This window comes from Calonectris borealis, chromosome 7, assembly GCF_964195595.1.
Source record: "Calonectris borealis chromosome 7, bCalBor7.hap1.2, whole genome shotgun sequence".
Taxonomy (NCBI): domain Eukaryota; kingdom Metazoa; phylum Chordata; class Aves; order Procellariiformes; family Procellariidae; genus Calonectris; species Calonectris borealis.
This window is the reverse complement of record NC_134318.1, coordinates 37,956,594-37,982,637: the sequence shown is the minus strand read 5'-3', so window position 1 is coordinate 37,982,637 and position 26,044 is coordinate 37,956,594. Positions and strand designations below refer to the sequence as shown.

The following is a 26,044-nucleotide window of genomic DNA, read 5'->3' as shown; positions in this document are numbered from 1 at the left end:
CTGTGCAGTGCTTTGCACACCCAGGAGTACCAGTCTCAGCATTTGCTCCAGGGTGTTCCAATACAACTAGAAACTGTGTAATTGTAGTTACCCAGAGTTAATAAACTCTACAGGGTCTTCACGTGTTTCTTTGTCTTGAAAATGGGCTGATTCTAGCTAAACCAGCTAGAAAATTATTACGCTTGTATGCACAACTGGATTTCCAAGGAATAACCCAGGACCCCAAATCAAAGCAAAGCCATTCCTTCCTCAAGCCATCAATCGCATCATTTCTCAACTTTGACCTTAGAACCGTGGAGAGAATTGGCCTCAGCTTCTGAGTTACACAATGGCCTGTGGTTACTTGAGCCTGTAGGTACGGCTACTTTCCAGAAACCTCAGGACAGCGATTTAGCTAGACAGAGTATGGACCACCCTGGGGAGATTCTTCACTGCATGCTGCTGCCGCATCTCCCTCGGTGGATGGATCAGTCAATGTCTGCAGAGGTGATCTGCTTCATCTACGGTTCACACGAGGTCTCTGGTTACAGATCTGTCCGAGATGGTCGGGCATGTTTGCGTGGACTGTCCTGCTGCAGAGACCTCCCTCCTAGATGCACTCCAGCTCTAGCTCAGGTTGTACAAAGCAGCACCGTTGTAACAATATAATTGTTATTCGTTCTATAAACAAGTAGGTATCTCTGGTGTGTCAGGAAACAACATGTCTTGCGGTAAGGTCTAAATTGGCTTTCTACCTCCTGCGTACCCGTGGCAATTTAGCAGGTCACCTGAACAGAAAAGGCAGTATTAATCAAGACCGTGAGTTGAAATGTTTGTTCTAGATCAGGTATTGTAGAAAGCTGTTATCGATTAACCTGTGGGTAAGTGATGCATATGGCACGCGTCTAGTGCTGTATTTCTAAGCAGGCGTCAGTCCAAGTTCTCTGCTGGATGCATTTAAGACTGAGTCATATGAAAGCTCTGTTAATAAATGCAGCAAGCATACAGAGTTTCTCAATCTTCAGATTCAAGAGACATGATGAATCTACCAGCCTGATGTTTCATCCAAATCCAGAGCATCAATAATGAATAGCCCAGAACTTCACTGGTTGCATTTTGAATATCCTACTCCAGATGTACGAATCATTTCAGCTAAAAGCAAGAAAGTCTCAACTATGGAGTTTCTGCTAGCTATTACCAGAGAAGTGGAGATGTTTGGCTTCACAGTTTGTTCAGAGTTGTGGACTTGTTTGTATCGACAGTATAAAAAAAGAGCCACTGATACAATTGGGCCTCGTATTTCAGAAAATGAAAGATGCACAGTGATTGATAATCTTGTACTAATCTGCCACTTACGCTACAGACTGCCTTTGACTTGATTTTCAATGTTTGGCACAGAATTTAGTGTAACTGCTGATGAAGTAGGCAGATACCCATCTGATCTCACGCTGACTGCTGTACTGGTGCAGACATTGTATGGTTCATATAGGTTGATCATGTCATCTGCTTATTGGAGTTACAGTAATAGTATGCAAATTATTTGATAGATAAATATAGTTCCTGAACTGTATGAACTTTAATAGAAAATGCAAAACCTTAATGAGAAAATAGAGGCTAAGTGTACTGTCTAAATGGAGAAAAGCTTTTTAAACATACCTGTTGCAATCACAGTGCAACTACACTAAATCTGCGCTTTCACAAAGCACATACTCAGATTTCCAAATTTCAGATTTTTTGAAACTGAAAAAAACTCCAGAAGCTAATTCCAATACAATTTTTTTTTTTCTTTTGCCTTTTTATTTCCACCTGGAATGCAACCTGCCTTAAATCAGGGAGTGAATCTGGCTGTGGACACAGCACAACCAGCTTTAATTTCTGTGATCTGTATGCAGACAAAGCAAAATTCAATCCAGAACATAGGCAGCAGAAGACAACATGGATTTTTAGAGTTCCTCATTTTCCTAATATGTTATGAGTGGCATATGAAAGCTAAATTAATATTTACAAAATAGTCATTTTTGGTTGACCATTCCCTGTTCTTCTTGAGTCAGTCAGACAGAAGCCTAAGGAGACAGCTCTTTGGTGCAAGAAGTGTCTGGGTCTACCCAGGAAGCAGGGTTACTTCGTTAGAAATCGGGAGAATGAATTAGAGTCAATCTCAGCCGGCTTTTTTAATTGCTGCAGCGGTCATCATCCATCGGTACTTACAGGCCTCCACCTAGTGGATAAACTGCTCGTCTGTGCTCAGGGCCGCGAGGACCCAAACGTGCGTTGGGACATCTGGGTTACTTTTTCAAGGTTTACTAGCAAATCTCCGTCCAAAAAAGAACCTTTTCCAGAGCTGAGTGTGCCCAATAGCAGGCACGGTACAGAGGCTGGGAAAAACAACTGAAAAGAGAACTTGAAAACCCTCTTCCATGAGTCAATTGATCCTTTTATAAGCAGTCGCGGAATATGGCACATATGGAGACAGAAGTATTTCTCCAGTTTCTGTGGGTACTGCAACAGATTTAATGACATCGGTGCTCTGTCCCTAATCATCCCTTCAAAATATTTTTATTCCCTTCAATTGAAGAAGCAGATGCACAGCTGATAGCATCTCTGTCTTTCTCCCTGGCACACTGGAGTCTCAAAGGCGGCAGCAGACTAAGAGGGAAAGAGAAACAAATGCATGTCCTTTAGTCTCTGCTCCTTCTGGCTCTCCTTCTTCGAGCAGCGTCTGCCTGGGAATTCAGCTTTGGAAGTGCTAGCATTTCCTAGCCATACAAAGAGCTCTTTGGGTCCATGCCAGGAATGCAACCCCTCCACTTCTAGGAGTGTAGTTGGCTGCTCAAAGCTGGCTTACTGATAAGAGCAGCTGAGAAGAGTTGGAAGAAGCACCAGTGCCTCTCCCCTCTCTCTCTTGGGAGCTGCTTCCAGCTGAGCTCTCGCTCCAAGCCCCCACCAAAGCTACACCGCGGCTGCACTACCATTATTGCTATTTACCTACGTAGGAAGTCCATCATTCAGGGGTTCGACAGTTGTATCAGCAGGATGGGCAGATGTGAGGTGGAGAGTTTCTGGACAGCGTTACTAGTTGCATCAGCTATCTGATCAATGTAGACATTTACACATCTATTCAATGCTGCAAACGAGCAGGCAAAACTAAAACTCCTGGGTGGCACAGAACGTACATGTTATTTTAACGGAGAAGATTGCCTTGTCTGTGCTGAGCTTTGAACTAGCCGAGAAGTCAGGACAAATCTTCACTTGCACAATAACTTTCAGAAGTTATATACAAAACCATGCTTATAGGTATACTTATGAAAAAGTGAGTTTTGCCATGGTGAATTTTAACAGAGAGTCTTCAGCAGTAAGGAAATCCAAGCAGAAAATCTTAGTCTGCATACTCCTCAAAAAAACAAAACAACATTCAGAGGAGGCATTTGTAAAATTCTCCTGATCAGAGGAGTGAATCCTACTCATTATAATCATTTTCCTCTAATTTCCTTGCTAATGGAGTTGGGTAAACATCCCATCTCTAGCAGTGACTTTGACTCATGTTCGCATGTGAATTTGGATAGGATGGCTCAGTGATTATTGCTCATACGGACCAGCTTTGTCTCCTGCAGCATCCTACCCCTGCAACAGGGACACAGAATGAAACATCTCCCCTACGCTGCAGTCCACATCCTGCAGATTAATCTGAACTGTCACTAATTTCCTTCTTAAATTAGAACAGAGGACTGTAATCTAGCTCTTGATCACATAGCTTCTTCTACCATCCCTGCTCAAGGGTCAGTAATGCCTGATAGGGCAGAGAGGTAGGAAACCTGGGATTCCGCTTCTGCTCAACTGCCTGAGTCAGAACTGAGGAAGACTGAAACCTGGATAATGCATCAAACCTGTAGTTCATTGCAGCAGTAGGGGAATACTTTCCAAACTTCATCAATTTTCTGAAACAGAAGATTAGGTGATGCTTATGTTAGTTTGCAGAACTGCTGTTATTATAAATGGTGATAACAATCTTCCCCCCCCCCTAAATTCTGGTCTATAGTAGCTAAAAAGATTGTTTCCAATCTTTAGCTCCTTTTAATCAGAACAAGGCTGTTTTCCTTTCCCAGTGTTTATATTTCTAAATAGTCCAGGGCACTGGAAAACTAGATTTTTGTTTCTAAGTGCATATTGCAAATTTCCTCACATCTTTCTACATTCTCATATTTTATTTTATTTTATTTTTGGCTGAACATCATCTATTCTGTATTCTTCTGCGGTTTAAATATCACCTCTATTAAAAAAAATGACAGACGGTGCAAAATACAAAACCAGTGGATCTGATTTCCAGAGGGTTATGCTGGCATGGGAAGATCCTTGCTAAGCTTTAGGACAGCACAGCACTCCTTTTGTTCCCTGGTGCTGGGAATGTGGCCTGGCAGTTAGCTGGAGTAGATCACTTCCAGTTTTCAGCAAATCCTGAGTTGCCAAAATAGTCTGCCTTGGCAAGGTGCGCGAGCCAGAGAACGTATCTGCTGCCCTGGTCTTCCGCTTCCATCCCACAAACCCTTTTGAGATTTCTTAGTTGTCCGTGGTCTTCCCTGAGAAGGAAATCTTTACTTTTTTATCTTTGTGTAGAAAAATTAGAATATCATCCCAGAATAATCCCATGCTTAGGGCAGTCGCTGGATTGTGCTTCGATCAGAGTCTTTAACCTTTATTTCTTACAGCCCAGTTGAGCTCTATACTACGAGATCATTGCAGGTGTTTTTTCTGTCTTTTCTCTTGTCTGAAAATTTTACTATCAAAGCTCATAGTCCTGAGAAAAGTTTGGGTTTAAGAAGGCAGCAGATTCTGATGAGAAAGTTGTTTGTTTGTTTTGTTTTTAATTCCTTGGACTCTTTTGAATAGCTGCTTTTTCTTTTTTAGCCTGCTCCCAACAAAAAGGTGTTTATGCAATCCTGCTGCCTGTCTGCCAGTCACTCCTTTGAACCCATGGCCACTTTCCCGTAAATTTGAGCTGGAAGAATGTTTCAAAAGCAATTGCATCCCAATACACTCCAGGGAAATCAACAGCTGGGTAGAGGAGAGAAACCCAGATGAGCATCTCCTGCAAAGGAAAGATGCCAGCTGGTCGCTGGCTAATCAGCATGGGCATAGCCCCGCCACGCAATATGGTATTTTTGCTCAGTGGAGATGTTAACGGGAGCTTGGGAGAGGAAGAGAGATGAGAAATGACCAAATAATCCTTCTATGATAAACTCAAGCACAGCCATATTTTTAATGTTAATGGTGTTTGTAAAGGTTATCTCCTGTAAGAAGGTGAGTATGCTCCATGTGTATGTGTTTGATGAGTTTCTTTTCAAGACATCAAACCATGGAAATATATGCAAAAAGCTAGCTCCATATCTGTGTTTGCTGAAGTCCATACTGATTAGGTACAAATTTTTGCTTTGAAAATTATGTATTAAGCCTTTACCCTCCACTGCTTTAATCAATGGGAGCAGAACCAAGTTCCGAGGCTGAAATTCTGCATGTTTCACTATGCTTTTTAGCTCCACATCTTCACTGGGAGCAATGCCAAGTCTGAACATCCAGGAAGAACTTGCAAGAGAGGGAACTGAGCACACCAAGTGTGCAGCAATATCAAGCAGGCAGCAAGGCTCAGTAGAGTAATAAACAGTTGAAAAGATAGACTCGTGCATGACTGAGCCCTCGTACTGAATACACACTTAAGTGTGGGATACTGTAATCTAGTAGTGTCTAGACAAACATATCTTATATAGTTTTCTTTCTTCTCTAACATGAATGCAGCTAGATTTCCCAAAAGAAAATACATTAAGAGAATTTCAGGTTGCGGGTTTACACACTCACTAGTCAAAGAATATCCAGGTGAATTTTGCACAGAATCCCTATCCTGTTTTTATAATACACAGTTGTCTGTGCACACAGTTCCTCTTTTTGCCTGTTCCAGGACTAAAGTCTTAGAAACAAAATCTTTGTAAGAGTTCTCGATGCAAGGTTGTACATTCATAGCACGGTGATTTCATGGGACAGGAAATTGTGTTTTAACTGCACGATCAATGAGAGTGTAAAGAAGACACAGGAACCTCGTACAATATTCTTGTTCATCATCGTTTATCATAATTATCATCATTTATCATAAAAATATTGAGTGATTATGAATTATGCATAATGGACACAAATACATTTTTTAAAAAATTAAGTCTTATGTCAGTAGTTTGGAATAACATCTCTTTTGGTTCTGAACAGGTAAATAAAGGCGTATCTTACATAGTTCTGCATCATGGTTTTGGTACAGTAAATGCTTGAACTGCAAGAATCAAAGGTTGGGGTAATGGTGATAAGCAGATTTAAGAAAATCATTATGTGGTCCAGGTGGTGGGAAATTTTCAACAGATTGAAGTTGCAGCAGCTATTGTGTTTTACAGTTTGACTTGGAAAAAGAATATAACAGTTGTCACTACATCTGGCAAGAATTTCTTGAAACTTAAGTCCTGTAACTTCATGTTCAGTGAAGTCCTGAGTAAAAAAGAGTATCGGAATTGGCTCCTTTTATTAAGATTACCAGAGCTGCAGATGAACAAAAGGGACATTGGGACCTGGTCCATCTTCCATTCACTGCACATCAAGCAGATGTCTTCTGTTAAGATGTCCAGGGAATCATATTATCTCGGATTATTTTTGCTCAGTTTAACGACAGAAATGAAGATGCTGTGAACATCCAAGCATTTGAAAGCAACTCCAGTTAAGACAGAGATACGGTCTTCAAAGTGTCTTTTTGTTAGCTTCAGGAAAGCAAAACTGCATCAGTCTATTTGTGTATTTAGCTCACTGATTTTGTCAGATCACATTTTGCTCCTGTTAGCCCTGCGGGATCACATCCAATGTTTTTTCAGAGTTTAGACTATGATCAAATAGGAACAGTGTGGCATAACAGAAGGGTTTGTTTTATTTTAGGATACGTGTGTGTTTTCTTGTTGCAAACTAAGAGTTGACAAATAGATGACAAATTCTGGATGGCATTTGAAGTAAACTTTCATTAAGCTGGCAGTGTCTTTATGTTTATTTTTGGTGGAATGACCTTTTGATGTGTAAAGGCCCTAGATGCTTCCTGATGAAGCTATACTTCCATGTGAGAAACACTTTCAGCTCAGAGGAATTATGTGGGAACAATTGATGAAGATATCTTTGGCTTTCTCACAGCCTCATGCTCAAACTAAGATAACTGGGGTGGGGGGGAACGTTTACGTGAAACATAAAGCTGAAATGCAATTTGTTTTTACTTACTTGCAGTTTCTAGTGCTATCTGTCATTACAACCAGATGTTTTAGAAGAATTGATGGGGTCAATGAGCTACATGAAAAAACAGAACTGACTCTTCTGGTTTTGACCTGTAGGTAAGATTTCTTCCTCTTAGAAGAAGGTAATTGATGTTAAAATAAAAGAACATTTCAGTGCAGCTAAAATAAAAGAGCATTTCAATGCAGCAAACGAAGGCTTCTTTGTGTTTTCTCATTTTTTAGATTTTAAATCCTTTGACTGTTCCTTTTCCATTTACTTATGCATTACTGTTAATTAGCTTGCATTGCTCAGCTCCCATCCTGGCCTAGCTCTGGCCTCCTACCTGTCTGCTGTGAGGAAGGAGGCTTGGGTACGTCTGCATGTGTGTGCTTAGCAGTTGCAAAATTCAAATAGCTCAGACTATTAGCCCTGTATCCTTGTAAACGTCAGCCTTTAAGCTAAGTCAGATAAAACACAAATACATTTCATTTAGGTGAACCATTAGGTTTTTTGGGGAAAAAAAGACCAAACAAACAAGGTCAGGAGTGGAAAGCCTGTTCTCAAGACATGACTTAAGATCAGACTCCTTTCCTGGTTGGACTCCATAATTCTGTGCTAAATCCCAGCTAGCTCACAGGAGTCTGACCAGTCTGACCAAGGGCTGGGTAACAGTCATGAGGAGACCTCCAAATTTTGCCCCAGGTGTTTCTATGACACATCTGAGAGCTTCCAGACTTGAAGAGTTATTTTAAGTCTCACTGCACCTGCTGTTCTTTGGAAGAAAAATTTGATCTATAAAGGAAGACAAATTAAAGTAATTCTATTTAAAAGAGGTTGGATATCAAGACTAACCCTCTTGCTGTTGAAGTAAGGATGACAGAGAGCAAGAAAAAATTGTATTAAGTCTTGTTTCCTTCCCCCTGCTTCTCAGCAAGGCTCTGACCCAGCGGTCCTGCATCTTACAGCATCGCTGCTGCTCTGCGTTGTGCTGGATGAGAATAGCCCCTCGAAGACGCTATCATAAACCGAACTCACAAAAGTGTGCTGCACCCCAAATTTCTCCCCTCCTGCCCTGCAGCTTCCTTCTCGCTTCTGGGAAAGCAGCGGTGCCAGAGGCTGCACCGTCTTCTGCCTCCCGAGGTATCCCTGTTCCTAATTCCACATTGCCCTCTTAGGGCAGCTTGCGCTACCTTCCAGATAGACCTCCAGTGGTCTAAGGTAATGATTAGGAACTCGAATCTTTGTTGTGTCTTTATTTCCTCCATAAATCTGTAAAATGCAGGTTCTGTAGAATAAAAAAAAAAAATAAAAAAGTGGTTTGATTTTAGAGCTGAGGTGAAGACAAGTTAGCAAACCATCTCTGCAAAATTTCACTGCCACAGTACAGCTTCCAGACTTGCTGTATGTAATTAAAAATAAGGCATGCGAGCTAGCAAATTCTATTAGATAAGCTGCTCTGACAAAGGGATAAATCAAGAGGCTAGTCCAAAACAATTCCTTTGCTAGAGTCCATGGTTAACGAAAACTGTTTGCAGGGAATGTTGTTGTACCATCAGCTGCCCGCTGGAATAAGTAGAGTGGTGCTGGAAAACAGAGATAACTGGGTGACCACAGATTATAAATGTTGTCTTAATTTCTCATTTAACTCCTTTATCATTTGATAACTTCTTCATTTCATTCCTAATGCTTCCTGCCTTCTTTGTCAGTCATAGGTGTGTTGAAACAGAGGGCTGCTAACATCGAGAGACTTTGCTTGCTGGCAGTTTCAGATGAGAATTGATGTATCTTACTTGAAAATATCACTGGTTTGTCAGGAGATGGGAGACATTAAATTTCTCTATAGACTTACGTTTCTTTTTTCCATTTATAATACAAATTTAATGGTAGTCATTTCGCTTCTGCTGAGGGGTCTTGTTATTAAGGAATGCTTCATAAAAAAAGCAGTAAAGCAGCGCTTTAGAGAGGCAAAACACCACATCAATGTTAAGTGTTAGTTCTCATTAAATGATACATGTAGCTGTTTGAAAAAGTCTCCTGCACAATCAAGAAGTGTCCTCAAGCCCCTCTATATCAGTAGATAAAACCAACCAAGTAGAGCTGAAAAGCTGCTCCTTTCACTACAGCGCAAGGTCAACTGTCTTGATTGTGTTTGTCCGAAAATCAGATCCACTTATTTTGACCTCATTCTCAGGTAATAAAGCATCTACAAGGTATCATTTAGCTCACATTACGCTCTGTCCAGATGGACTGTCAAAACTTCTCGCTTAAGCAAAAATAATAATTTAACTCTGACAAGTGGGAGCACCTAGCACCTGCGGTCGATACTCTGACACTGATTTTTAGTAGAACAGTATGTTTCAATCAGTGGGGAGCTCTGGTTATAAACAACTGACATATTTATTTGCAATCTTTTGGACAAGTAGGATATTGATTAGAAAGAAACATTTTAAAATCAGTCAGCCTGAACAATTTTTACACAAAGATCTTCAAGGAATGGGCTGAAGTTTCTCATCCCACTAATACAATAAATTCTGGAATAGTAGGGAAATTCCAGAAAATGCATTAAACACCAATATTGTGTCAAAATTCAAAAAAGAAAGAAAGAAAAAAAAAGATTATTCATGTAACTTTAACTAGCTCTAAATAAATTAACAGAAAAGCCACTTAGGATTCAGTGCCTAAAAACTGGGTTGCATGGAACATAAGCCTAGTCAATAGTCTTTACGGCATTTTTTAATGAGATTGCTGCTTTTGTTGATAAAAATATAGAATCATAGAACCATAGAATCATTTAGGTTGGAAAAGACCTTTAAGATCATCAAGTCCAATTGTTAACCTACCACTGCCAAGTCCACCACTACACCATGTCCCTAAGCACCACATCTACACGTCTTTTAAATACTTCCAGGGATGGTGACTCCACCACTTCCCTGGGCAGCCTGTTCCAAGGCTTGACAACACTTTCGGTGAAGAAATTTTTCCCAATATCCAATCTAAACCTCCCCTGGTGCAACTTGAGGCCGTTTCCTCTTGTCCTATTGCTTGTTACTTGGGAGAAGAGACCAACCCCCACCTCGCTACAACCTCCCTTCAGGTAGTTGTAGAGCGCGATGAGGTCTCCCCTCAGCCTCCTCTTCTCCAGGCTAAACCACCCCAGTTCCCTCAGCCGCTCCTCATCAGACTTGTGCTCCAGGCCCTTCACCAGCTTTGTTGCCCTCCTCTGGACACGCTCCAGCACCTCCATGTCCTTCTTGTAGTGAGGGGCCCAGAACTGAACACAGGATTCGAGGTGCGGCCTCACCAGTGCCCAGTACAGGGGCACGATCACCTCCCTACTCCTGCTGGCCACACTAGTTCTGATACAGGCCAGGATGCCGTTGGCCTTCTTGGCCCCCTGGGCACACTGCCGGCTCATGTTCAGCCGGCTGTCGACCAGCACCCCCAGGTCCTTTTCTGCCGGTGCTTTCCAGCCACTCTTCCCCAAGCCTGTAGCGGTGCATGGGGTTGTTGTGACCCAAGTGCAGGACCCGGCACTTGGCCTTGTTGAACCTCATACATTGGCCTCGGCCCATCGATCCAGCCTGTCCAGATCCCTCTGCAGAGCCTTCCTACCCTCCAGCAGATCAACACTCCCGCCCAGCTTGGTGTCCTCTGCAAACTTACGGAGGGAGCACTCGATCCCCTCGTCCAGATCATTGATAAAGATATTGAACAGAACTGGCCCCAGTACTGAGCCCTGGGGAACACCGCTTCTGACTGGCCACCAGCTGGATTGAACTCCATTCACCACAACTCTTTGGGCCCGGCCATCCAGCCAGTTTTTTACCCAGTGAAGAGGATGCCCGTTCAAACCATGAGCAGCCAGTTTCTCCAGGAGAATGCTATGGGAAACAGTGTCAAAGGCTTTACTGAAGTCCAGGTAGACAACATCCACAGCCTTTCCCTCATCCACTAAGTGGGTCACCTTGTCATAGAAGATCAGATTCGTCAAGCAGGACCTGCCTCTCATAAACCCATGATGACTGGGCCTGATCACCTGGTTGTCCTGTACGTGCCACATGATGGCACTCAAGATGAGCTGCTTAACGTTCCCCGGCATCACGGTCAGACTGACAGGCCTGTAGTTCCCTGGATCCTCCTTCTGGCCCTTCTTGTAGATGGGCCTCACATTTGCTAACCTCCAGTCAATGGGACCTCCCTGGTTAACCAGGACTGCTGATACTTGATAGAAAGTGGCTTGGTGAGCACTTCCGTCAGCTCCCTCAGTACCCTTGGGTGGACGTCATCCAGCCCCATAGACTTGTGTGTGTCTAAGTGGTGTAGCAGGTCGCTAACCATTTCCCCTTGGATTATGGGGGCTTCATTCCGCTCCCCATCCCTGTCTTCCAGCTCAGGGGGCTGGGTACTCAGAGAACAACTGGTCTTACTAGTAAAGACTGGGGCAAAGAAGGCATTAGCTACTTCAGCCTTTTCCTCATCCTCTGTCACTGTTTCCCCCCGCATCCAATAAAGGATGGAGATTCTCCTTAGCCCTCCTTTTGCTAATGTATTTATAGAAACATTTTTTATTGTCTTTTACAGCAGTAGCCAGATCAAGTTGTAATTGGGCTTTGGCCCTTCTAATTTTCTCCCTGCATAACCTCACGACATCCTTGTAGTCCTCCCAAGTTGCCTGCCCCTTCTTCCCAAGGTCATAAACTCTCCTTTCTTTCCTGAGTTCCAGCCAAAGCTCTCTGTTCAGCCAGGCTGGTCTTCTTCCCCACCGGCTCGTCTTTCAGCACATGAGGACGGCCTGTTCCTGCGCCTTTGTCGTGGTTTAACCCCAGCCAGCAACTAAACACCACCCAGCCACCCAGCCGCTCGCTCACTCTCCCCACCTCCAGTGGGATGGGGGAGAGAATCGGGAGAGTAAAAGTAGGAAAACTTGTGGCTTGAGATAAGAATAGTTTAATAATTGAAAGAAAGTAAAATAGTAATAATAATAACAATAATAACAACAATAATAACAACAATAACAATAACACTAATACTAATACTAATAATAGAAGAATATACAAAGCAAGGGATGCACAATGCAATTGCTCACCACCCAACAACTGATGCCCAGCCGGTCCCCGAGCAGTGATTGCTGCCCCCCTGCCAACTCCCCCCAGCTTATATATTGAGCATGACATCATATGGTATGGAATACCCCATTGGCCAGTTTGGGTCAGCTGTCCTGGCTATGCTCCCTCCCAGCTTCTTGTGCACCTGGCAGAGCATGGAAAGCTGAAAAGTCCTTGATTTCGTGTAAGCACTACTTAGCAACAACTAAAACGTCAGTGTGTTATCAACATCATTCTCAGACTGAATCCAAAACACAGCACTGTACCAGCTACTAGGAAAAAAATTAACTCTATCCCAGCCAAAACCAGGACAGCCTCTAAGATTTCCTTCTTGAAGAATGTCCAGCCTTCCTGGACTCCTTTGCCCTTCAGGACTGCCTCCCAAGGGACTCTGCCAGGCTCCTAAACAGGCCAAAGTCTGCCCTCCAGAAGTCCAAGGTGGCAGTTCTGCTGACCCCCCTCCTTACTTCTCCAAGAATCGAAAACTCTATCATTTTGTGATCGCTATGCCCAAGATGGCCTCCAACCATCACATCACCCACAAGTCCTTCTCTGTTCATGAACAACAGGTCCAGCGGGGCCCCTTCCCTAGTTGACTCCCTCACCAGTTCTCTTCCACACGCTCCAGGAACCTTCTGGACTGTTTCCTCTCCGCTGTATTGTATTTCCAGCAGACGTCTGGTAAGTTGAAGTCCCCTGCGAGAACAAGGGCTAGTGATTATAAGACTTCTCCCAGCTGCTTAGGATTTGGTGCCTAAAAAGTGGTTGTACGGAACGTAAGCCTAGCCAATAGTCCTTACAGCATGTTTTAAGGAAATTGCTGCTTTGGTTGATAAAAATATCTGCAGCCGTAAAATGGGCCATTGTACTTAATGAATTATTGTCTTTCCATAACACTAAATGACATTCTGTTTAGCAAATTAGAGCTGTAGAAAGGCATCAAGGTACATATCAAACAGATTAAGATATGCCAATTAACAAATCTCAAAAAGGTACTTGTTAATGAGAAAACATAATTGCATAGCGGTGTTTCCAGAGAAGTTCTGCTGGGATTGATGCTATGCAACACTTTGAATACTGCAAATCTGTCAGTCTTTAAACCTAGTAGAAGAACTTAGCTTTCAGTACGTACTTTGAGAAGATTTCTAAGTCAGGGTATAATTGCTTTATAAAGTGCTTCAATCCTTGGATGTTGATGTAATTAAATCTACACCCACTTTTTGTCTACAAGTTGCAGGAATCTTACATATCTCTGAAACTGAAACGAACTTTAGTTGCTTTTTAAACTCATGTCAAGAAGACAATTTTTGTGTCATCGGATGTTCCATTTTCTAGTAAATTGTCCAGCCATTTCCTTGACCTTGTTCTCAGCTTTGGTGAAGGTTTTCTGCGACACCCTGGACTGGTGTAAGGAACCAATGCTGGGTTCCTACCAAAGGCCTTTTGGTTTCATGGATGGAATAGCATGATGTGGTTTAAGAAACTTCTTAAGCATTTTTTGTAGTCATTCATTTTGGAGTCATTCGTTTGGCACAAATCATCTCCGTTATCAGCTCTTCCTACCGTTCCTACACTCTCAAATGTCTAACAAAATAAAACAGAAGCACCAGTTTTGATTAATACAATCTGGGAAGTTGAACTCAGGAAATGATTTTTCCTGCATTTAAAAAAAACATTTTTTTTATTGCTGCATTAAACAAAAATACTTGCACTGTCAGGGACTTGGCAGTTATGACAGTGATGCACATTATTGATGCTAGTCAGTAATGGGCACCATAGCACCATTCTGTCTCGCAGCACCTCATCTGTCACGCTGCACCATCTCTGGCAGCTATAAGCACTGGAAACTATCATAACACTCAGAGAACGCCTGTGATTTACTGCTTATAGGCCAAAAAACCAAACACGTGATATAAATAATTTCAGTTATTGATCTGGGGAGATATATGTATTGAAAAAATCTATCTATCCAGACATGTATATCTTCTGACATGACCTTTCTCACTTGCTGTATTTTGAAAAGTTTCCCAGGCAATGCTGGGGAAAAAAAAGCAGAGAAAAACAAGGTTTAAAGGGCATGAAATGAGGATGGTTTGTGTGAAACCTTATTAAAGCTCTAGTGCAACAGTTTTTTAAGGGAAGAGGGGAATAACATTTAGTGCTGTTTTGATTGGTTTTTGGAGATAGCTGGTCATTTTGCATATGGCAGAATATTAAAAATTTTGGTAACATAATCTTTGCAAAACCACGTCTCTGAAGGAGAAGACGACTGTTTTACATTGCTGCTGTAAATCAAGTGTCTCTTCTCAGAGTAGTATACAGAATTAAATTCTTTGTATAGATGTGTACTCCAGTGTCATTCACTTTTTTAGCCCACAGACTTTACCAGGAGGCATTGCTAATCGGCATATACTGCGCCAAGACTTCAGTCTGCCAGGTATGGATCACACAGATCCAGTAGGGAATTTTATGGGACCTACAGAGCAGTGCAAACTCCTGCTGTGCTGTTGGTTAATTTGCAGCTCCCCGTGCAGGCACTCCTGAATGCCACACAGATGGTTTGCATCAGGAGTCACTTTCGTCCGTGCTATAGAAATACGTGTTTTCTATCAGGTCTCAGACTCGGGCACATGCAGGGCACTATGCAGGCCACTTCAAAGTAACATGCAGCTGGCATTTGTCCCCACCACAGGTACCCACCACCTCTCTCCCTGTTGTTCCTGCCTCCTTCCACTGCCGTTGCCAGTGGCAGTATCTGAAAAAAAAGTGTTTGATCCCTGCGGGATATGCAGATTCTTTATATGCAAATCTTTGGCTATTCAAAACCCATGATCAGAGTATTCCAGTAATTCCTTAGGTATTCAACCTTCTGTGTTTTTAATAAATTTTTAAAAATTACTTAAGCCACCTATATCTGCATCTCTGAGCTAGAATAGCTTCTTCCAGAAATATATGCCTGGCAACAGTCTTTCGTGTTTAAGTTAAAGATAGGAAAACATTACTGTGTGAGCAGCAGGCACGAAAATATCTAGTTTGATAAGTATATAGGCAGTTTTCTTCATGATGTTACTATTTTGGAAGAGGGAGAGTATTTATGAATACTTGAATATTCAATATGTATACAAATTGAATTTCTTCCAGAGTAAGAGTGCTGTGATTATTCTGCGGTAACTGCATGTGAGGATACCCGTACTCCGCCTTTGCAGAGCTATTCTGATCCGTTTTCTCATTGACAATCCCTAACTTAACTTCTCGCTAACTAAAGAAAAATAAAAGTTACCACAAAAAGCCTTCTAGTAAACCCTTTTTTGTAGGGAGAACAGTTTAATGATGTTAGCAAGGATTTTTATGTTTGACGTAAAAAGGAGAGCACTTCCAGGAGAAGTTTCCCGAGACCACTGCTCGATGCCTCTGCTGAAATTGCTGATGAAGGATGGTAACGCACGAGGCTTCTTCCTTCAAAACTACCCTGAGACATTGTCACCGCTCCGTCATCGTTTGTCCTGAGTCCCAGTTGCTGGCACCGAGTTCCGCTTTGTGATACCAACTCTGTTTGGGGTTCTAAGCGCTGATTAATGGTGCTTTCTTCTGTGCCTACGATAGAGCTTGATTTCATCGTCCCAAATAACCACGCCCTACAATATCCTTCCTATAAAACATCTCATTATGGTGTATATGGAACGAAACGAGACGGACAGGCCTCTTTCCCCGTCGTCTCTGCTCTTGGTGAGCCCCTTAAGCATTACACATCTCGTAACGATCGTAATCTTTGTAACTGATGCTGTACTTACGCACTGTGGTACCTGAAGACAGCCAGGCTGTACTGGTGGTACCGCATGCGGACAGTACGTAAAACCATGGTCTTTGCTTGTGAATGTGACGCGCAGTAACGTATTGCAGTGTCAACCAGACTCCCCTCAGGCAAGCGCACGGCAATACAATAAATATGTACAGGATGAGCCCCCTGAGGTGTATCGGGTCGCTTCATTCGCCATCTACGCACATACTACCGCCATACTTCTGCGTCAGTCCCCCACGGACAGAAACCCCCGGAGGCCTGCGGTTCAGCACGGGCTTTCCCCAGGGCAGCGCCCCAAGGCCGGCGCTGGCGGCACCCCGCGGGGGCCGGGGCTGGGGCTGGGGCCGGGGCCGGGGCCGCTGGGCCCCGGCGCCGGCGGGCCGCTGGCGGCGCAGAGAAGCGAATCTTCCCGGGCTGCTCGCAGCCAATCCGCGCCGCCCGGGCTCGCCCCCCGCGGCGGGGAGGGACGCGGGCCGCCGCGCGGCCCGGCACGCCCGCTGACCCGCTCCCGCCAGGCATGCTGGGAGCGGTAGTTTCTTCCCAGCCTCGCACCCCGAGGGCCCGCGGCGCGGAGCGCGGCCGGGGGACTACAACACCCAGCAGGCCGGTGGGCTCCGCTCGCCGTCCCGCCGCGCTCTCCCCGTCAGCGCCTACGATCCCCAGCGCGCTGCGCGGCGCGGCGGCGGGGACCGGGAAGGAGAATCCGGTCCGAGAGGGAGCGGGCCGGCGGGGCGCGGCTGCGCAGAGCGCGGCTTCCTGAGTGTCTGGTGGCGGCGGCCATTTTGTGGTGCTTCTTCCCTCTCCTGTTCGGGCTGCGGTGTCGGGACCTGGCGAGGGGGCGAGACGGAGCGGGGGGAGCCGGGGCCCTCACCCTCACCTTCCCTTCGCCTCCCTGCGCGGCGGAGCCCCCCTCCGGCGCTGCCCCCGGGTGCAGCTGAGAGCGGCGCTCGCCCACCATTATGGAAGACGACGGGCAGCCCAGGACCCTGTGAGTGGGGAGGGGACCGCGGTGGAGCCGCGGGGCCGGGGGGGCTGCGGGGGTGGGGAGTGAGCCCCAGCGGGCCCTGGGCGGAGAGGGGCGGAGAGGGCCGGGCCGGCGGCGGGGCGAGGCGGGGAGGGGGATGCACTCCCGGAGGCGTGCGTGGCCGGGCCGCGGTGGGGGCGGGGAGGCGCGGGCCGGGCGGGTGCTTGGAGAGCGGGGCTGGGGGGGCCGGGGGGGCGCAGGGGTCCCGGGGGAGCAGAGGGCGGCGGGGGGCGGGAGAGGAGCGGGGCGGAGGGTGCTTGAGGAGAGAGCGCGCGAGGGAGGATGGGGAGCGGGGTCCGGAGCCGGCCGCGGGGTGGGGGAGCGGGTGTCGGCCGAGGAGCGGAGGGAGAGGAGACCGGGCGGCGCGGGAGAGCACAGCTGCCGGCGGCGGAGGCAGGGAGGGCGCAGAACGCCTTGCACCGATTCAGGGCGAAAACGGAGGAAAGCGGAGCTGCCGCCGTGGTGGCGGCGGGGGGACGCGGGCTTTAACTAGGTCTGTATCCAGTGCTCGGGGGGTGTAGGCGGGGGGGAGCCCCCCTGCCCGGCCTGCGGGCACAAGCCTTCTCCAGGGGCCGGCGCTGGGAGGAGCGGGTCGGGTCGCCCGTCCTCGGGTCCCCCCTGCACAGCGGTCCCGGCGTTAGGAAAGTTCTTTGTGTTCTCCCTGCGATGGGTGGGATGGGGAACGCCGTAAAACGAGTCTCTCCATAGCGTGCAGATAGGAAAAATTGCTTTTCCCTCCGGTGTTTTACAGTGTGGTTCAGTAACAGTCTCTTGGGCCCTGGCAAGAGAAATAACTATGTGTTGGCCGTGTCTCTCTAGGCAGTGTTTAATCAGTTGGTGGCTGTCACCTGTTTTCTGTTTAAAAATATAAATCTGAGCTTTTTTAGTTGCTGTTGAGTTCTTTTCAACTCTGCAGGTATGGTTTTGATGGGTTTTCTTTGTCCTGTTGACGTATATGAGGGGGGCTCTTATGGTTAGGCACTTGAGAGCACATAATTCTGTTGTTGATTACTTTAACTAGTTCATAGATTTTCAGTTTCCAGTTGCTAAAGGGTGTTACATGCTGTATGAACAGTACAATGTCCAGGCTGTCCATATGAGAAAGGCAGCCTCAACAGTACAACGTTCGGGCTGACCATATGAGAAACACAGCTCAAGACAGTGCAAATGAAATCTTTGTCTATTTAGTTTTTGGGACAGTAGCCTTCAGAAAGTCTTTCAAAGATAATTTGGATTGAAAGCCACTTTAAAGAAACTACTGAAACAGAGTAAAATATCTCTGAGTTGCTTTAGTTTGTTTCCATTACCAAAATGATGACTTGGCATTTAAGGCTTTTCAAGGCAATTTGTCTTTTTTCTCCTTCCTATGTCTGCAAAAGTTCTTTTAACTTGTATAGTGTAGTGTAAGTACTTACTTAGTCCTTGCTCCCTGAGATAAATAGTTTAAATAAGCATATCATAAATGCTTTTTGTGTTGTCTACCCAAATGGTCTGAGTTTGCTTGGCCCTGATAGTGGACGTAGTTTTCAGTGTTGCTTTAGAGTGAGAGGAGGGAAAAGGGCAAAGGTACACGGTGTTTTACTCAGTTTTGTTTTCAAGGTTCCTCTCTCTTCCTGATTGGCTCCTCTTTTTTTAAATAAGTGCTATATCTAGACTAAGTTTTAAAACATTCTTTTACTGCTAACAAGTTTTGGTACTACATCGGGAATGGGTTTTTCTCACTAACATCCATCAATGACCTGACTTAGCCCCTGGTCACTGACAAGGAAAAAATTACATTTGTACTAAGATGTCTGAAATAGCATCTCTACAGCTGCCCAAGATGTTTTATTTCACGCATGTGACTGTTTAATTTTTCAAACTAATAAACAGCATATACATTCATTTTCTAGTAGTTTTGTAGTAATCACAGTCATGTAGGGTTACTTTCCTGTAATTATTTGAGGGCTTTTTTCATAGAACACAAAAATTCTGCTGTAGCATTTCTTACATCTCCCTCTTGTCCCTACTTTTTTCTGAAGTATCTTTAAATTCAGAATTGCAAGTTGTGTTTTAAAGATTATTATCCTGGGTAATACTTTTCATGTATAGCAGTTATGATCTCTCATATAAATAAAACTCACTGGCCCCCAAGAACAACTAATGATACTGTAAGTTGAACTCCTTGGTTTTGTTTGTTTGTTTTTATGGGGAGGGGGGGAAGTAAGTGAAGAACAAATTATTTCTGTAGTTGTTTGACCATGTGCATAAGCACTTGGTTGATAGTTTAAGTGATACTTTATGAATGTCTTCAGTATTTCATTTATTCCTTCAGGAAAGAAAAACTAAACCTGTAGGTTAGGAAGGAGTTTTCTTTTTTAACACTTGCAAGCAATTTTTTTAACTATAAAAATAAAAACCCACTTAACCACTGTTCACCTAACATTTATGCCCATCTTAAATGTCTTAGGAATATTAATTGTTTCCATTTGCAGTACTTGCAGGGCTGTTATGTTGTTTTCAGTCATGATAGGTCAGTCATGAACCTCTAAGAATTCAAAATATTTTCTGAGGCTTAATATAGAAAATAGACACCATTTGCATTTTTATTTCTTGCATTTCATAACTAGGCCTTTATAGAAATGTGAAGAATAACATTCAATATTTTCTGCCAAAAAGTTTTCCTTGCTGCTCTAAACAATTTGAGGAAGGGGGGGCCTTTTTGTAGGATTTGTCACACCACTCAATTCAAGTGTGATATAGAAAATTCACAATGTGTAATATTGTAGCTGGTCTAAAATGAGCTGTGGGCTTCTGTTTTGTTTTGTGTTTTTTTTTTTTTAATAGAACACTTGAAAGCTCTGTTTTCTGTGAGTACTGTCATATCTCCTTCCATCACAAGCTGTATCAAAGTCTTGTTTCTACTTTAAGGTGGAAACTAAACTATCAGAAACCTAATGTGTTGCTCATGTTCTCAGCTGTCGCTGGTAACTGGAAGAAAAGTTCCAGCTTTGTATGTTCTTATTAATGGTTTTAGAAAAAACTTCATGAACAGTCACTGAATACCTACAAGTTGTTATATCATTAGCTTTGTCGTGTTATATTCTTAGTGTCATGGAATTTGGATAGGGTGCATAAGTAAGACTTCAGCTGTGAACCGGGAGCTGGATTCACTTCTGTTATACTTCCTTTCAGTTCACTTCTCTTGTAGAGGAATATTGTCTGCTAGTGGAGTCTACAGAGTGGATTTTTCTTGGTATCATTTTATTTCCAGCAGCTCACTAGCACTAGGCAGAGATGCTACTAGAATATCTATGGGCTTTTAACCACATCAGTTACCTTATTGGTTATCATACTTTCTTCATTCAAATACGGAATCTGCCATTTCTTGCATGTTGTCTGTGTGAGTGTGAAAACATATTTACTATCTTTCCTCCAAGCAGTATGTAGGGGAGTTTTGTGGACCTAAAAGTAGTGGCTGCAAATCTCCCTTTCTTCCTGACCTATCTAGGATACAGTGAAAACCTGTTTACTTTCACAAAGAGGATTTTTCTGTTCAAGCCAGAGAGTTTAATTCTAAAACTCATTACTTGCTGATATGTGCTTCTTTTATTCTTTAGATAATTTTACAAGATCTCTGAATTTCAAATACAGTTGCTTATTCTTTGTGTTGTCAGCAGCATTCAAAAGTGTAATATATTGAAATTTATATCAGGAGATATATATACACAGAGAGAGATATATGGTTTGGGGTTTTTTTTGTATGTGCTTATTAATTGGTATTTAAGTGCTTCAAACTTGCAGAAGGGAACAAACACTATTGCCTGTATGCAAAAAGCCACAACTTTTGCTGCCCTGTCACATTAACCAAGACAACAGCCTATAAAAGGATAGTAAGTGCTTCTTCTCTGTTGGGTTTTATAATTTTTAAAAAGTTTGAATAATATATCCTTTAGAATGTAACAAAACAATAAGATTGAAATACCATGCAATAGCATGTTAAAAGCCGTATGTTTTCTTTAGGTGTTGTTCTGCTTATTTTGATTTCATAAAGTAGACTAGAAAATACTATGTTATGTTATATCATGTACAAATCGAGCTAGAAAGGGGAAAACTGGGTGCACCAATAGGGGCTGGCGATGTGTGGCGGGAGATTAGCATCAGCTGAGGAAAGTTTTGTGTTTCCAGAAAGGTAAGGTTTCTGTTCCTAATGTGTTGAATATATTTCTTTTCCTTAGTTATATAGTATTCAAACATTGTACACTGAAGATGTTTGCTTGTATGGTGTTTTTTTTTAAGTCGCCTTTAACTGTACTGAAGGAGGTAATGTTACTGCAACCTACTTTACGTAAAGACATGAAAGTAACCATCAAGTCTTATTTTCTAGTGTATTATTTCAAATTTGTAGAAGTTTGTATTCCCATATTTTACATGCTGTTGAAGAGATTTGGGTCTCTGCGGATGTGGTCCTTGTTACAGGAGTCTTTTATTGTGAAGTATTCTCAGCGTGTGTATTATTCAGGTTTCAAGGTGTTAGCAACTTGTGAAAGGTATTAATGCCTTCTGACTATTAAACACCAAGGCAGTATTTATTATACACATTTAGAGAATTAATGGACCATTAGGACTTTACATCCCATTTGAATCTAGCAATCAAGTGGTCCAGAATTACACTGCTGATTTTTATGAAGAGGCAACCTGTTTCATAGCTAAAGTTTATGATGCAACATTCTCAGTCACAACTATCTTAATGAAGACGTAGTGGTATTGGAAAATCACCTAGTGTCTCTTCTAGCAGTTAGTGTAATTTAGCTTACGTTAATTGAATAGATTTCTAAGGAATAGCTTTGCCTGGCTTTTTTGTCAGACCAAGAGAAATTCTTCAGATTGCTTTTCAGAGTTCTTGCATTTCCAAAATCCATATTAATATTATGCAGAAGAGGCTGATATTTTGTTTTCTATAGTGTTAATTGTACTCCCTACTGTATCTGATTTTGCAGTAGAAATAATGTTAATAGGACTTCACTGTATTTCATTTCATGTCAGTGCTACCGTACAGGTGCTTATATCCGTATGCTGTTAAGGCATGGTATTAACTAGTACTTCTACAACATATACAAAGGAAACAAGTACTAGTAATAAGTTCACAGCGGTACTGACTCTTTATGTAGGAATTCCTACTGGTAATTGTATTTTCTATCTGATTTTAGTAGTATCTACAACAGTTAATATTTCCATTTAAAACTATTAGTGACTTACAATTTAATCTTGGGGAATGATTAACAAAAATTTAGTTAAGGTTTCAGAAAGAAGGTATGGATAAATGTTTAACTGCAAAGTTTTCGGAATAGAGAATTGAGAAGTCAATGAGATGGGCAATTTTTCCTGTCATGGGTCTTACAGAATTCTGCAGGTTTTAACTTTTTTACCAAAATGCTTCATAACAATACAGGCTGCAAATGTAGCTTCTATTAATGACTTCCATTAATTCATACATATTTAATAAGAAAGTAATGAGTACATGAAAGCTTTGAATGGATGTTTCTATATTCAGGTGATGTGATATGTAAGAAACTCACTCTGGATGTAGCATTTAAGTCCTGACTGAGAAAGTGCAGAACTGTTTCGTAGTTGTTGAAAGAATAACAACATGAACAAAAATCTGTTGATATCATTGTGTGGTGTTTGGATGAAAACAAATAGTGTCCATTTTAATTTTGCTGAAGCTAGATGAAAGTCCAGTGGTCAAACACAGAAATTGCTTTTCAAAATTTTTAAAGGGATGTCCATTAAGCAAAAGAAGTGTGCACTTAAATTGCTGTACTCAAAAGAATTTGGCTTATGCATAGGCTAAGAAATGCTGGTTCACATTTATGTTCACTGAAGTGTATTAACAGCTCAGACTGACTTTAGTTTACTGTATTATGACATACTATAAGAGATCAGAGTAAAATGGATAAAATGTATATTGTTTCAACAGCTAAATCACAAAAGTTCTGCTCATGTTGTTGGTTGCATTTGAATACTTTATGTCTTGACAGGCTTATTTGTAAAGATAATGAATGGCCCTGTGCTGATGACTTTTGAGTTCTGTTGCTGTGACAAGCTGTTCTCTTAACTGATCGCTTTGTTTACAATTTGATTACAAATTAGTCACTTTTTTTTTTAAGAATTCAGTTTTGCACACATGATTTTTTTCTCAGCCATCTCTGTGACCTGGTTTTGCTTTTTGTGAATGTAAAATGTAGCAGAGTACCTAGAAGTAGTTCTAAAACTCTGCTATTGGATTTTTGGCTATCTAGGGTAAATCTAAGACTCTATCTAAACCTGATAGGTATTTCAAAACTTGGAATTATTTCTAAGGTTTTTATAAATAAAAAAATCAGTAAGTAGGGATGATATTAAAATAACACTGCCAAAACTTTGGAGAGTTTTACAGAGGTGGTAGCTGTTGAGATAGATGCTGTGCGGAGCATTCCTATGGCATAATGCTGCATAAATTGCTTTGCCTATCGGTGAGCGGGCTGGTTTTCCAAATGTCCCGGAAAACAGAAAAATTCAGTTGGTCGCTTGCAAGGCAGCAGAATTTATGTCTGATAGCTACTACTGAACTAATAGGAGTTAGATGTGGGTTCGTACCCAAATTCAGAAATAGTCTTGATTAGATGCTCAGTGGGAAGTGAAACTTAAAACATCTTTGCCCAGTTGGTTGCTCGTACTACCCAACATTCTTGAGCAATATTCCTCCTGCTTTTGACAGTTCTCTGCCAAAGAAACGATTGGCACTAGGTACCCGTATCCAGTATTATGTCTGAATCCAGCTTCATGTTCTCAATGTCTGTGTCCAACTTTATAATTTAGAAACCACATGAATGCTGTGCTAAAACTATATCATGAACTAATTTGTAAATACTATCTTTAAGATACCGGGGATATTTAAAGGGAGATTTTTCATAGTCATTTAGGATTTTAAAATCGTAATTATATTTGAAAAGATGAACATTTCTGGTTTAAAATGTTGGTTTTTTGTTTCCTTGTGTAGCTATGTAGGAAACCTCTCCAGAGATGTGACTGAAGTTCTTATACTTCAGTTATTCAGCCAGATTGGACCATGCAAAAGCTGTAAAATGATAACAGAGGTAAGGCCTTCCACATCCAGGGGAGTAGCAAATATAATGTAACTTAGGATAAAGTTGTGCAAAATAAATGGAGTTGGGGGCTTCTTTTGGCATTAATGTAGTGGGTTTTTTTAAATTGATTGTGTTTGTCTTTGGGCATAACTTTTTGCAGAAGAGACCGGTTGTTGTGTACAGTCCTGTACTTTTGCCTGTAGCCCTGACATACCTTTTACCAGCTGATGATGAGATTCCACTTTATTTAAAAGATTGTTACCCCCTCTTTTCAGAACCACGTTGTTCCGATGATCAGAAACCTTATTATTTCAAGTGTTACTCATGGCTATTTTGTACATTTTTCACTTTATTTGAATACGAGCCTCAGTAATTCTTTTCCCTCTCAAATAAATGCTGCTTCACTATGGATGAAAAGTAAAAAATCCTTCAGAATAGGTTTTGATCTTCCTGAGCTGCTTCTGTGCCAGTGTGAATAGCTCTTGTCTGCACTTGTCTGTTCTTAAATTAATTTTTTCTTGAAACAAAGTGACAAAATTTCCATAGTATTCCAGATAAGGTCTTTTGTACAAAGTGTTGGTAAGTATTAATACTTTCTTCTCTCAGTTGTAAATACTCTGGTATGTTTAGGGTTTGTAGCCATTTCTGTGATCTTGTTGACACATCCTAGGCAACTTCTCGCTCCCTAATATTTTTCCTTCCTTCTGCATTTATAACTGATAAACTTCAAACAGGCAGGGACTAATTGGAACTTTTGCGAGGTTTAATCTTTGGTTCTTCAACTCTGCTTTTCTGTATGGTCTTCCTACTTTTTACTACTTCTTATGCTTCATATTAACTTGTAATTACAGATTTCCTGAGTACAGTCACTTTTTTTTTTTGTCAGGATTGTTAATGAAAGTATTAAAAGGCAAGTCTTGCGACCAGACTTCTTTAGGAACAATACTAGTAACTCCTCTGTGGTGGTCTTTTCCTTTCAATGTGACACACTGCTTTTTTGGTTTTAGCTGCTTATTATCCACCCGATGCTTGTTTAATCACTCTCATCTTTGTCTTGACTAATAATTTCCCATGTGGCACTTTATTAAAACTTTTCTGTGAAGATAAGAGCTCTGCCACGTTTTCTGTAAGTTTATTGGAGGAAGATAACTAAACAAGAGGATAACAGGACAGTTGTTAGTTTTTCTCTGAAGAAGCATTTTTGACTGTCATACACTCTTCAGAAACAAGGTACTGCTGCTCCAACCTTCCGTTGATCGAGAGATGTCAGCATCAGAGATTTCTTGAGAACCAGATGAGAAATTCCAACATTCATTTTACCTTGATTTAGGCTTTGTGGTTTTAAGATTTTACATAACCATAGAAATAACAGTGAGACACCTTTATGAAATAAGTAGATAAACAAAAAGCTACTTGCAGCTATATTCAGTCATACGGAGGTGAATGCACTGGGCTGACCTTAGCACCTGTCACCAAGCAGTCAGCAAGTGCAGGATGGATTCTAGACTGGAACTGGCCTGCAGCTACAGCGCTTTTAACTGTCAAAGTACCTGTCCATACTGTCCATCCTGCTCATCAGTGTGTTGTAAACTTTTCATAGGCACTGGGTTACATTTAAGTGGTTCTTACCTGTCCATTTTTATTGCCACCATCAGTCAAGTTTATACCTGAATGTTTTCAAAACTTTTGTGATTCCGCCCCCTCACCTTTAGCCAGGTGCATCAACTGTTTGCTCACTCTTTTTCATTTG

At 42.3% G+C, this 26,044-nt stretch overlaps 1 protein-coding gene across 5 annotated transcripts in view; it reads left to right on the top strand.

Annotated features, from left to right (window-relative positions):
* The first annotated feature begins 16,842 nt into the window (after positions 1-16,842).
* Positions 16,843-26,044, top strand: part of TIAL1 (TIA1 cytotoxic granule associated RNA binding protein like 1) — a 28,356-nt gene continuing 19,154 nt past the window's right edge. Inside the window, exons 1-3 of one of the 5 annotated variants that reach the window (XM_075155175.1) lie at positions 16,846-17,149; positions 20,969-21,057; positions 24,207-24,303. In XM_075155175.1, the coding sequence (XP_075011276.1) occupies positions 24,292-24,303 (12 nt within the window). In that variant the 5' untranslated portion in view covers positions 16,846-17,149; positions 20,969-21,057; positions 24,207-24,291. Of the gene's footprint in view, positions 17,150-17,659; positions 17,679-20,968; positions 21,058-24,206; positions 24,304-26,044 lie in introns of those variants that run through there. The other 4 variants (XM_075155173.1, XM_075155174.1, XM_075155178.1 and 1 more) reach the window with 4 other exon arrangements.